The sequence below is a fragment of the Anoplopoma fimbria genome, chromosome 6, assembly GCF_027596085.1.
Source record: "Anoplopoma fimbria isolate UVic2021 breed Golden Eagle Sablefish chromosome 6, Afim_UVic_2022, whole genome shotgun sequence".
Classification (NCBI taxonomy): Eukaryota; Metazoa; Chordata; class Actinopteri; order Perciformes; family Anoplopomatidae; genus Anoplopoma; species Anoplopoma fimbria.
In genome coordinates this window covers 8792860-8806240 of record NC_072454.1, presented here as the reverse complement: position 1 = coordinate 8806240, position 13381 = coordinate 8792860, and the positions used below count along the sequence as shown (strand labels likewise).

Sequence of the window (13381 nt, the reverse complement as noted above, 5' to 3'; positions counted from 1 at the left end):
CAATCTACATTATGACAAAATCATCCTGTTATTGCTGCTGTTCCTCTGCATCTGTTTTCATTTCAGACATCCAGATGCTTCAATAAATACTTTCAGCTGAAGACTTCCTCAAGATAATGCAAAGACATTTAATTAAAACACTCGCATCGGGTGCATGTATATTTTAAAGATACTGATATTTAATTCAATTTCTACACTTAGGTGACTTATTATTCTCCATTTTCATAATTTTTATTATTATATATTTTATTTTTTTCAGTTTTCAGTCACAGTTTGGTTAGGTTTAGGCAACAAAACTACTTTGTTAGGTTTAACAACTATATTAATAGTCTACAGTGGACTACATATACACATACAGTATCTAATGTGTGCCCTAGTCTTACTTTTGTGCAAATATCCTACAGTGGATTTATTTAACAAAAGTGACATTTAGCCTCCATTCAAAGTTAGAAACATGACATTTTATAAGAACAGGTTTAGCATGCAGCCACCAACACCTTTCACAAGTCCTGACTCTACAGACAGATCACATTTCTCAGTCATTGTATGAGCAACCTGTCTTTCAGTGACGATGGGCGTTAACAAACAAGCACACACACACACACACACACACCCACACACACACACACACACACACACACACACACACACACACACACACACAAACACACACTTTTTGTCTGCTGCAGAGGAACAGTTTGAGCAGGAGGAGTGAAAGGCAGATTGCTTCTGATGTTGATGAGGGTCACATGAGTTTTTTTAGTTCATATCTTCTTGACACGGTGAATCTGCTACCCTCTGTCCTGCGGGCTGACAGAGGACGCCATCATGGAGGAGGAGGGGGACTCCCACCCGGAGATGAAGCACTTCTCTCTGCCGTGGCCTCTCCCCAGGTTACGCTCCCTCAGTGACACCTCCGGATTTCGCTCCAGAGTGCTGTTCAGGCTCCGGGGGGCCCGCTCAGGTAGGATAAACCACCAAACCAGACTACAAGGCCAACCTGTAACTTAACTTAACTCCACTATATCATTTTGTTTAATTTTTTAACTTTTCAGCTGAGACATCATAACTAAACCACCTATATTTCCTTGCCAATATAAAATGTCTCTTGTTTCTTTTGGTGCAGCAAGTCATACTAGTTGTTCTTGGCCAGACATCATCTCTATATGACTAATAAAACATCCGTGGCTTCCTGTTCTCCCACACAGAGAAACATAACCCCTCTCTTCCTCTCTCATTTTGATCTGGATAACCACAAATAATATAACACTCAAAATGTCTTTCTTCACTCAAAATGTCCTTCGTTTCATGATTTATTCTTGTACAACACTGAATCTCATGTAGATGGCTTTTTTTCCCCTTCACAATTGACTTTAATATTGAAGTTCATCCTCACAAAGAGCAATAATTAACTGCATTAATATTTACTCTTTTACTGTGACACACCTACCTAAATCCTCAGGTGGCACACACGACACAATAGGTTGAATGGAGAAGGTCTGACAAGGGATTTTAATGTTAGATACACAGTAACTGGAGTATCCAGCAACTGGTTTGTGAATATCATAAAGACAAAGGAACATTTCAAACAAATCCAAGGTTATTTCAAAGTTCTAATAGTGTAAACTCAAAGAGGACATACATTTGGACCACATCAGTGTGTGTGAATTAGTTTTGACATTCAGGGTTTCTGTTCAGTGACGTAAGGGTCAAAATGTTGTTAACACCTTTTCACACGCATTGTTATACTTTGGCCATGGTGTTAACCAACTATGCATCCTCAGTGTCTTACTTAAATGTCACTGTCACAGTTTCTATGCGTGAAGCCTTTGGCTGTAGCGCCCGAACAGGCCTGTATATTGTTTCAGTGGTTAGAACCACTTCCTATCAACCTTTCTTCAGCGTCTCAAGTCTCAGACTCTCCACCCGACTCACACGCCTACTCTGACTTTTACTGCAAGCATTAAGTTTATCAATATACGTCTTTTCCACGAGGGCTGTCTTGCTCTTCAGTCTGATTAGTCTCTTCAGTCTGACATTACAGTCATACTCATATTAGAAGTTGCAGTTATCTTGTTGGTCTTCAACTGCCACAGGAAGTGTTCTGTGCTTATGGTTAAAGTTGTAATCACAGGAAATGATCATGTGGAGCAGTCAGGAAATTAGATGTCCGTAGTTGTTTATGCCTCTCGTCGGTTTGGATTTTGAGCTTCATGGTTCAAACTGTCGAAGAGTAACTTGGCTTAGCCTGAAGATAAAACACTAGATGGATTGTTACATGCTACATGTATAATCCTAACATTCTCCATTTTTAGCAGTTTATGTATGAGTTGAAACTACAGTATACTTTTAGATTTCACAATTGAATTCATTCAACATTCACTAAAAAAATGAATTTACACAAGTGTACACATTGTGTTTTAATATTCAGTGAAAAGAGCAGTTTTTAAATAAAGCAACAGGGGGCACTAACTCACCATGTGCATCAAAATGGCACCTCAAACGTGTGAAGTGCAATTAGATTTTTCACATCCATGCCAAAGGGTGAAGCTTCATATGCAGCCAAATGGGGGAAGAAGCAGAGCATGCCGGGTTAATCCTGCTACATGCTAAACTACAAATATAACAAACAGAAAGTTCTCTCTGAAATAATTGTGTATGAATGATAGAAGTCTTTTTTAAACTTAAAGGGGTGTAGTATGATGGGATATTTCTATTGCCAAAAGAAAAATAATCCTGCGGGGGGGAAATACCAGAATTAATAGCTGAAGGGAGTGGTCCATGTAGCTATTTTTATTCAACAAACTCTAAGAAAACAGTCTTAGAGTCTTAAAAGACAATGCAGCCCACAGGCTTGATAAAAAATAAGCATTTATTATTTATTTATGTCCACGTAGTTTTTCTCATGGATATGGAGGATTTGAACTCAATCTACCGATTACTCTTTTAAAGCTTGTGCATTTACGTAAACCAATAAGCCCATTTGTAGAAACAAACATCATTCCACTAATAACTATATATGTCATTGTAAGTTCTTTGGTTGATTTTAAAAGCAGTTATTGCGTGTTAAAAATGTGATTTTATATTTGATTACCAATATATCATCAGTGTCAACACAATAGTGTGCAGAGGAGGATGTTTCCCCTTAAACGTATTCAAATTGTTACCAAAACTTGAAAGATATTGAGATTTAATTCTACGTTTTGATCATGTGATATGATTGAAAGCTCCAGATTGCTATTGAGTAGACACATGTGGTGAGATTTATTTTGTTAGTTGAACTATATCTAAAGTCCTTAAGCATCCATGACAAGATTATTATTCTTTATATTCTAAAGATTATGTTGAAGAGCTAAATGTGTATTAAGTTAGTGATGATTTCTAAAGCTATTTTCTGTGGCTATTCTGATATAAGAATATGATACTTTAATGTGTGCCCCAATATGAACTTGAGCACTCACACACGTGCATTTGTGTATGTGTTTGTGAAAAAAAATCAATTTGAGATAATGCGTAGGCTGAGATGCTCTTTGCTATCTGTTGTAAATAGCATGCTGTCCTCCGGATGGGCGCTGTACCGCTCTTATAATTACACAGCCAGAGACAAGAAGACGAGCAGAGAGGAGAGGGATGAGGACAAAAGAGGGTGGAGAAAAAAAAGGAGCAGAAAATGGAAAGATGGCCAATATATATATTTATACAAAAGAGAAGAAGGAAGAGAGTCAAAGAGAAATTAGAGGAGACAGGTTTTATGGGGATGAAGGAATGATGAAAACAGCGATGAGAGGAGAGGAGGCAAAAAGGGATGCAAGGACAGGATGATTAAGGAGGAGGAGAGGACAGATGAAAGGCTGAAGAGAAGAAGAGGACGGCAGAGGAGTGTCAGCTTGCCGGTACACTCTGTGGGTACTCTCCTCCAAATAACATTGATTACAGACCCTTTTAGTCTGCAATAACTACTTGTTAAATGTACTGTAATGCAGAGTGCGGCCCTTCCCCCTTCACTGCCCACACACAGTCTATATCCTCAGCCAATGATGTAGCTTCTGTAACAGCCTCAACGTACCCGAAAAGTTCTGAATTTAGGTTTTCTTCAGTAGTTAAAGGCCCTACTTATAATCACGTTCACACATTATCACCACCTTCAGCTGTTGCCTCAGAATCTTAAATAGATTTTTCATGTGTAAGATGGCCTAGTTTGTAAAAGCTTGAGATAAACAGACCTGTGCAAGGATGTTCTATGTAAATAATTTGGTTTGTCATCTGAATGATTGAAGATTTTTTTTTAGAGATTCCAACGGGTTTCTAAACATGACCAAGACTCGTCAGAGATGCTAGCGTCTATGTGAGGTTCTACTCCAACTAAATGCCAACATCAGTATGATAAGATGCTCAGAATGACAATGCTAATGTGTTGATGTTAAGCAGGTACAATGTTTACTATGTTCACCATCTTATTTGAGCAAGTTAGCATGCTAAAATAAACACAAAGTACAGCTGAGGCTGATGGGAATATCATCAATCTGTATTTGGTCGAAAAATAAGTATTGGATGAGTTTAATTGCTGGCCTGATGATGGTGCCGGAGAAGTTAAAGGATCACCCAAGGTATTAAAAATCATTCCGAGGAGCTTTAGGCTTTTGCCTGCTCTAAACTATCCTTATTATAGTATCCACTATCAGTCGACCTTTTAACCTTGATGGGTGATGGTTCTCCCTCAAAATACCAGTTCTGTTCAGTTGTTCAGCAGATCCCTAAAAAATGGCACGTGTTCACGTTCAAGTCACAAAGCCGTCTAGCAGCCGTTGTAATTATTATTTGTCCGGTGGTAGAAAAAGAGCAACTTGTATACACAGAGTCTAAGTCGATGGACTGGACATTTAACAATGGTTTGTTTTAATCATGACCATTGTCTACCCTGACAATTACCACCTGGTCATTGTTGTAGCCATGACGACCAAGGTCCCCTAGCACCAACCCTATCAGAGCAGGTGTTTGTGCCTTAACTTAACCGAACCTTAACCACAGATGTTTCAGATCATAAAGATGTCTTTCCCTTTCAAAAGTGATGTGTAACGGTTTGGAAGGTCCCAGAGCAACTGATGTCTCTACGTGTTGTTCTAAAGGACAATTACAAACTAATTGTATCATCTCATTTGAATCACCTGTTGTCGCCTGAAGCTACACCACATGATTATTCTGTCAGCAGACAACTGGTGATTGTAATCCAATAATTAAGGTGACACACAGCTGTGTCTTCATTTTTGTCGTCTAGGCTCAGTCATCTGAATACATGTAGGCCAATATAATAACAAAGAGGACTTTCTCTCTCTTCTTATCACACTCTGTTGTTTGTGATTGTCTCTGCCCATTTTTGGGGAGGACTGTACGTGTTGTTCTCACATTTAACGGTGGGAAATAAGGATTAAACTGCATGTCTTTTTAAAAACCTTGTGTAGTACTGGTGCTCTCATGTTTTTCCATCCTGTTCGTTGCTTTTGTGTGCGATCATGTGTGCGTGGGCGGGTGTTGTTGGAGTTGATGAGCCAGTTGTTTTTTCTTCTCACTTGTTGTGAGCAGTTTCATTGGACTGCATCAAAAGTTAAAGTCTCACTTTCTCCGTTGCTCTCCCCCTCCATCTGTCTATCAGTAACTCTGCGCGGTTACTTGCTAAGCCTTTAACTTTATTAATAGTTGTCAACGTTACGCTGCACAGGCTCAAATAATGCTGTGTACCTACAGAAAGTGTATGTGCGTAATGGAAATTTAATTATTGCTGGGTGAATAAAAAGAGAGACATTATGGACAAAACAGGAAATACAAGATTGTAAGCTTTAGGATTTTTACACATTAGACAAAGAGGGAGGAAAAGAAAATGTGAAGGAATAAAACAGGAAAACTAGAACGTACAGAGTAAGTTAATGATAATGATAGCAGCTGCTCTTATGTTGTCAATAACCTAATGGTTGTGTGGACATAATGTCTTTTCTCAGTCTCATTTACTTGTGTTTACATTGGCTTACAATCACACACAGATACACCTCTCTTCAGTCCATGTCCTGTTCCACTTACTCTTTTCACAGGTGGAGCTTTAGTATCAAAAGAGATATGTTTAATAAAGAACAGGAAATTAAAAACCAGCTGCTCTTGATACACATTCAGAAATAGCAGTCTGTTGCTATAGAGCGAGCTGTGGGGTCCAGCATGTAACAGCCACCGGCATACAGATGACATATTTACCGCGTTGAGTGGTTCTTCACAACACTTGAGGTTCTCCAATCAGCAGATTGTATTTAAGCCCCTAAAAAACTTGGCTTCAAATCTTAATTATTTCTCCTTAATATTGAATATTGTATTGCTAAGAAACAAAAAAATATATTTATTTATTTATTATATATATTTACTTTATATATTTTTATATTTTAATAAATCGAATTGTTTTTGTTTTTTGGGACATTTTGTGTGACGTTCTTTTTTGTCTGAAATGAGGTCTTAACGACCTTAAAATTAATTAACGTTGAGTAGTTTACTTGCTTTGTGAGAATATCCGGAGGTGCTGGTCGCCGTGGCAGCAAGAAGCTGTCACATTCAAATAATCACTCTAGGTTGAAATGTCACTGCCACTGAATTGACAGAATCTGCACTTTAGACTTACATATAACAAACATGTCTTCTGTTTACCCCTTTATATTGTATTGATAGTGTGAAGTCTGCTCATATCTGCTGACTGCACTAAAAATATAGATAGAAAAGGTCAACATGGAAAAGTAAACACACTAAACAGACAGCACACTACCTGCTAATTTGATGCATCTCACTATTTCTATTTTCCTTCTCTCTCTCTCTCTCTCCCGTCCTCTCTCCTCCTCTCCTTATTTCGTATTTCACTGTGGGACATCAACAGAGAAAAATGGGTGAGACTGGAGCCAGACAGCAGCCAGAGGAAGGAGGAAAAAGTTGACAGGCAGGGAGATGGAGATAAATGCAGGGGGGTGGGGGAGACACAGATTGGGAGGGAGAACGAGGAACTGAGATGGAAACAAACATTAACTTTTAATGCTCTTTATTGGAGGCAGGAGGGAGGGAGGGAGGGATGGAGGGAGGAGCAGAGAGTAGAGAGGAAGTAGACAGCGAGACGGAATAGGAGAAGAAGGGAGACAGCAGCGAGAAAGGGAGGAGGGGGAGTCAGTTGGGGGAGGGAGGGAGGGAGGGAGGCAGAGTGGTGGTGTGTCGGGAAGAGGCAAGGATCAATTCACACTGCTGAAAACATTCCCGGGTCAAGTCATGGAACATGACGGTGAGTTTTCTTCTCATATAATCAGCTGGATCTTTTTTTTGCTTTCTGCATGTGTTGACTATCTGTGTCTGTGTTCATGTGACACACAGAGATAGATTATTTCCAACAATTGCTCTTTTCTTCCCACACTGTCCTCAATTGTCACCTGTTAGCTGGTGATTGCTTTATACACACACACACACACACACACACACACACACACACACACACACACACACACACACACACACACACACACACACACACACACACACACACACACACACACACACACACACAATTTGTAAATCCTCAGCCTGTATTATGTGAGTTATGAATCAGCCTGCCTACAGTGTTTAATTTGAAGTCAGCTTCTTAAAAAACATTCAGATAAAGAAATAAAAAAGGGGGTCATATTGCATTTAACCATGAACATCAGTCAGTATTTCTAGCTATGACTGTATGCAAAACAAGTATCTTACTTTTCTCAGAGATCATTTGTCATTAATCTGAAATAAATATGTGCCATATATATCGATGACAACAACAACAACAGGGTCATGCATAATGTACAGGAACGCTACTTTATAGACACAAGGAACAACGCTGTGTGCAATATTAATAAGATGCTAATGCTGCAGGTAGAACACTTAATAACATTAACGTTGGCTGTATCTTCACTTAACAAGGCTTCTGGTCTGCTGTTAGGGTTAGTTTTGCTGCTGATATGGTGATTAATACTTATGAGGCAATGATGATTGTGTGCGTAACTAAAAAAAAGCATATATTCTTTTTCGGTAGTCTGCCAACAGTTGCGTTATAGCATTGTAGTTTCTTATATGACCTAGACAAAGCATTTGCAGTAAGTTATTGTTAATATTTCCACAGAGGAAAGAAAAGTCCCATAATTCCAGGACGGCTTGACTGGTAGTCATTTTGGGTCCATAAGACTATTAGAGTAAATGACAATGATACTTCAGTGCATTGGTTGGTGTCATACTCAGCAGGAGGAGGCAGGCGGGCTATATCGGGCCCTTGTTATCTAATATAGTTTAATTACAGTTTGCAGCGGTTGTCAAAACGCATCACAATGTTTCTATTTGTTAATAAAGAAAGGCAGGAATTAAGGGCAGAGATAATGTTTAGACTCCAGTTGTTGTTTTTATTCTCTGTTGTTGTATCGGGGAAGATTTACAGCAATAAATCCACTTTAATCCGCGCTCCATTGTGTGTGTGTGTTTGTCTGCGGTCCCAGAACTGAATGGTTATATGACAAATTATCGCTGTTGTGTGTTTGTGAACCAGCCTTTTTGCAAGGCAAAGCAGCATCTGTGAGTGTGCACACTTGCACATGCATGTACTGTGATTTGTGTGTGTGTGTGTCTGCAGTAAGCACGAATGGTTGATCATAATAATCTTCTCTATATTTTCTCATCTCACTGTTGAGCGTTTCATAATTTGTGTGAGTGTGTGTTCAGGACACAATGTAAGGTGAGATGACAGAATGTGCTTATTTGCTTGTGGCCATTTGACTTGTGTTATTTACGCACTTTTGAGAGGTTTGTCTTCAGGGCTCTCTGCCAGAAACCTCATTAGGATTAGACAATTAACCAGCTTGGTTAGGTTTAGGAAAAGATCATAGTTTGGGTTAAAATTAGCCATTCCAGCAGAAAACCCTTCTCCCATGTGCACTTACTGGAGACACTGGACACTTTTGTCATGAATACAGTCTTCACTTTAATTTCTGCACAATCACCTCTAGGGCGACTGAATTCACCCTCTTTGAGAAAATAAAGGATACACCTTACTTCAGTTGAAGTAACAAATACTGAGTAAACTTTGCAGTTTGTCATTGCCTTTTAAAGATATGTCTTTTTAAGTCTCTCTCACACACTCATTCAGTTTAATTTGAGACTTGCCCTGGTAAAACAACATACATCTGGCTTGGCAGATGTATGTTGACAGGTATGTCTGTATGACTCAGTCAGATATCCTCATGTTAATATATTGATTTACTGAATGGCCTAATAGCATGTTGTATCATTTTATCTTGGCTGTTAAATCATCCATAGGTTGTTCTTGTTTACAGTTGTAAACAGTGGTTGAATGTGTCAAAGACCTGCTGCCCCAGACCTCTCGGGCCACAGAGACCTCAGTCAGTTAAAGCTATCTGGACGTTGCCCAAAGCAGCAACATTATCAACCAGTGGTGGTCCACTTTAAAAACCATGTTGAGTCTTCATCAGAGTCATAGTGTCCTGACTAACAGCCACACGTCAAAAATAGGCAAACTTCACTGAACTGATGTTTTTGCGATGTGACTCAAGTATCTCTCTAGATATAAATCTGTATAGATGGATTTAGGCTGCTGTTTGTTTACGCTCCCCGTTCACTGTCTGTCCTCTTAAGGCCCCAAGTCACACACTTCTAAAGCACAGCCATGGCTTATTTATAAAGCCATAGTGTCTGTGATCTAATCTTGCTATTATATTTTGTCTCTGCCGCGGCCTTTATTCTTCGGTTATTATTAAAGACCCCACGCTACGGTATCAATCTTTCCTCCAGCTCTGTCTGTCCCTGTCTCATTCTCTGTCTCTGTCTCTCCGGAGCTCGCTTCATCTCCAGCTCTCCGGCTGCCCGTCTGGCAGGATGTCAACTATTGATTTATACAGGCAACATTTCAGCAATGATGGCGGCATATGGGTTGTGCCAAACAGAATACAACAAACATGGGGATCGGGTTTCAGACGAGCTGGCTGGCATATGTGAAGTGGAAGGGAGATGACAGTAGTCACTACTTTACTGTTGCAATCAAAGACCGTACAGTTAATGGTTTCAGGTAAAAACTATTATATCGGGATGTACGGGGTTATAAAGGTGGAGAGAGGAGACAGAGGCGTGTTTGTGAGGAGGAAGGATTTAATATTGGTTGGTTTTTAGGTACAGCATACAGGCTTCCTTTCACTGTGTGTAGTTGGATCAGGTGCAGGAACAAAATTGTCCAACATAAAGCTACGACTTTAGATTATTACCAGCAGCCACAAGCATTGTAATTTCTGCACACAGATGAGTGTCAGTCAGGGATTTACATTTGGTGGCTTCACTGCAAAAACATGAAGAATGTCAGATCTAAAATTTCCCATTTAAAGCACCTGAAAACTTACAAGTCTTACGTATTTATCTATAACATTCATTATTAAGGACTTAATAAGCAATAAGTCTTTTGAATTCCATTATCTTGTTGAGCATTAATTCACATTTTATCTTGCAGATTTTGGTAGGAAACTTAAGTAATTAGTTTTCAGTATTAAAGAAAATCCATAATGTTGGAGAAAAATGAAAATCAAATGACATAAAACCCCCACACACTGACTGAATAAATTAAGCATGATCAGTGCATTTCACAGCTCATTAACAATCCCAACAATGACAGTCTGACACATTTTTTAAATTACATGTATTTAACAGACTATGATTTGGACGAATGAAGCCTAACAGTGCTACTGTATGATGATATTTCACTGGTTGTGTACTGAGACCATTTAAGAACAAAGAAGTAGTTCCTCTCTTGTATACCAGAGCCTGGTTCTTGTCCTTGCTGACTCACACTTGACTGTTATGACATTTTGGTACAGACTGTTACAGATCTTCCAGTACCTAACTCTTGAAAAGGTTGGCTACTTCAAAGTGTTAACTTCACACACTTACACTAGTTTGTATTTATCCATGTGAGGGAAACATGTTACAGTACGACAGGTAACTTGCAATGAAAGTGCTCCTTTTGTTTTGAAAATGACTGAACCGTCATGAATGCACAAAAACGCTTTTTGCAAATTGGCCCAGAAGACAATGACACACATACATACTCGTAGTTCCCGTGTCGTTTGGCTATGACACTATTATAAGACAGGCAGTACATCAGTTTAATGAATAAATCAAGGGGACGGGAGAACAACTCTGAAAAGTAGCACTTAAACAATTATTACCCCCTTGTTCTGCTGAGGCTACTACTTAATATTTGATGACTCCTTTCCTTTCTTCTGGCCCTCCTCCTTCTCCTCCTCCTCCTCCTCTCCTGTCTTCACTTTTGCTGTTCCGGTCATTGAAAAGGTCAGCCCTCTTCAGTTGATCTCTGTAATTTAGTGTCAGGAAAAACAGAACTCAGTTCCTAAAAGCTGTCATTTTGACGAACAAATTCAAATACTTAAAGCGGTTGTCCTCCTGACTTTGAGTATTTCCCCAAAGATCTCCATTTTGGATATTGTATTCCTGCACAGATTTACAGTAAAAGCATCAGATTGATCTAAACAAAACCCAGAGGGAGCTTTTTCCTGACTTTTGTTTGATCAGTAATTGAAACAGAGAATTTAAGATATTTTGGCAGCAGTAGCCAGAAGGATCAATAGTGACTTTGTGACCAGAATTTCCCCAAGAAAAAATGCAATAAAACATGTTTTCTTTCTATTTTAGGGTTTTCTGCTGAAAGGCTTTGACTTTCTTGACCCCTCTCTCTCTCTGTCCGTCTCTTTCATATGTTCACTCATGGACTTTTAGTCATCAGGTCAATATCTTAAAGTGAATATACAGTAAATACAAGGAATACTGAGTGCATGCAAAATAGGAGTCTTTAAATTGTGTGATTCTTGTTGAATGTCATTTTCTACATTATTTAAAGACACAGGTTAAAGAAAACTTTGGAATTTAACACAGACAGAAAATAAAAGGTGATGAAGCTAAAATGATGTTAACAACAAAATCGGCCACAATTTGCGAAACTCTCAAGCGGTGGTTATAGTTTGACATTGACTATAAGCTAACCTCACCTTAATCCCATGGCTAAGGTGAGGATAGGTCAAGAAGCGAGACTTGCCAGTTTTAGCAAGTTTTGGTAATTAGTTTCTAGAAAATGAACACACCTGCAGCCAGGTTAAACAGAACGCAGACTTGAACTTAAAAATCATACAATAAAAATATGCTGAAATATATGCTAAAACCCATTACATAAGTTGACATAAAACTCACTCAAAGCATATCATTTAGATTGAAGCTCATCCAACTGAATCATCAATTAAATATTGAAAATGTAATTATTTGATGGCATGAAAGACAAAATTATTTCTCCCCATGTTAGACCTGGTGATCTGATTCTCAACACAAACAGTATTTCTGACTGTCCTTTAACGAACACATGTGTAGCCTCCAACACATTAATTATGCGTTGCTGATACATCAAGTTAATGACATCACCTCCCAGTCAATACTAATGCAGTCAGTTTCCTCTATTAACCTTACTAAGTACTTCCATCCTCCACCTCGTCACTGACTTCCTTCCTGTCTCAATTATCCACTTCCATCTTATTTGCAAACACAGTCCTGTAAGACTGCGGCCATCATGGCGGCTCCCAGGTGTGAATGCGTATGTGGATTATTGTGTACAAACAAAGGTGGATTTTGAAGTATTTGTAAAGCCTCTCAAACTGCTGTCACGTCGTGTTTCCAGTACATTAGGCTGTACTCAAGGTATTTATATTTGATGATGTCAGTGGCAAACGTAGGACTTTTTGAGTCACGTCAGGTTGAGAAAAGATTTTAATCAGCCACACTCGGGGTGCAAAACAAAAGATTCAGCCAATCTACTGATTGCAGATGAGTCATGTGGATGTATTGCATCAGAGGTGGTGAATGAGGCTGAGTGCAAGTATTTTAACAACTTTGGTCTGCACACACTTCTGCAGGCTGCATGTTTAGAGTTCGCCGCTGGTTTTATTTTTTTCCATTGCAGCAATCCACTGCAAGAATGTGCTCTCTTACTGTGTGTGAATATATTCTTCTTACACTTTAATGACTGAGGGGAGAAAAAAGGAGGGGTGTCCAACAGAGACATGGAGGAGCAAAGGTTTTACAATAAGAATGGATGAACAAGGGTTAATGACAAATCATCTTTAGTCATTTGAGTTGTGTGGAAACACTAGATGGCAGTATTGTCCTTAAATTGTGCTTAATAGTGTCTGTGTGTGTTTGGCGAGTTTTACCTATCTTGTGGCGACATAAATCTGACACACAGTCATATTGTGGGGACTGGCCTTCCTTCTGAGTGTGTGTGTGT

General features: G+C 39.1%; 1 protein-coding gene across 2 annotated transcripts in view; it reads left to right on the top strand.

Annotated features, from left to right (window-relative positions):
- Positions 1 to 760: 760 nt before the first annotated feature.
- phactr2 (phosphatase and actin regulator 2) overlaps positions 761 to 13381 on the top strand; it is a 36291-nt gene continuing 23670 nt past the window's right edge. The window contains exon 1 of one of the 2 annotated variants that reach the window (XM_054599688.1): positions 761 to 964. In XM_054599688.1, the coding sequence (XP_054455663.1) occupies positions 829 to 964 (136 nt within the window). In that variant the 5' untranslated portion in view covers positions 761 to 828. Of the gene's footprint in view, positions 965 to 7233; positions 7298 to 13381 lie in introns of those variants that run through there. The other variant, XM_054599690.1, reaches the window with a different exon arrangement.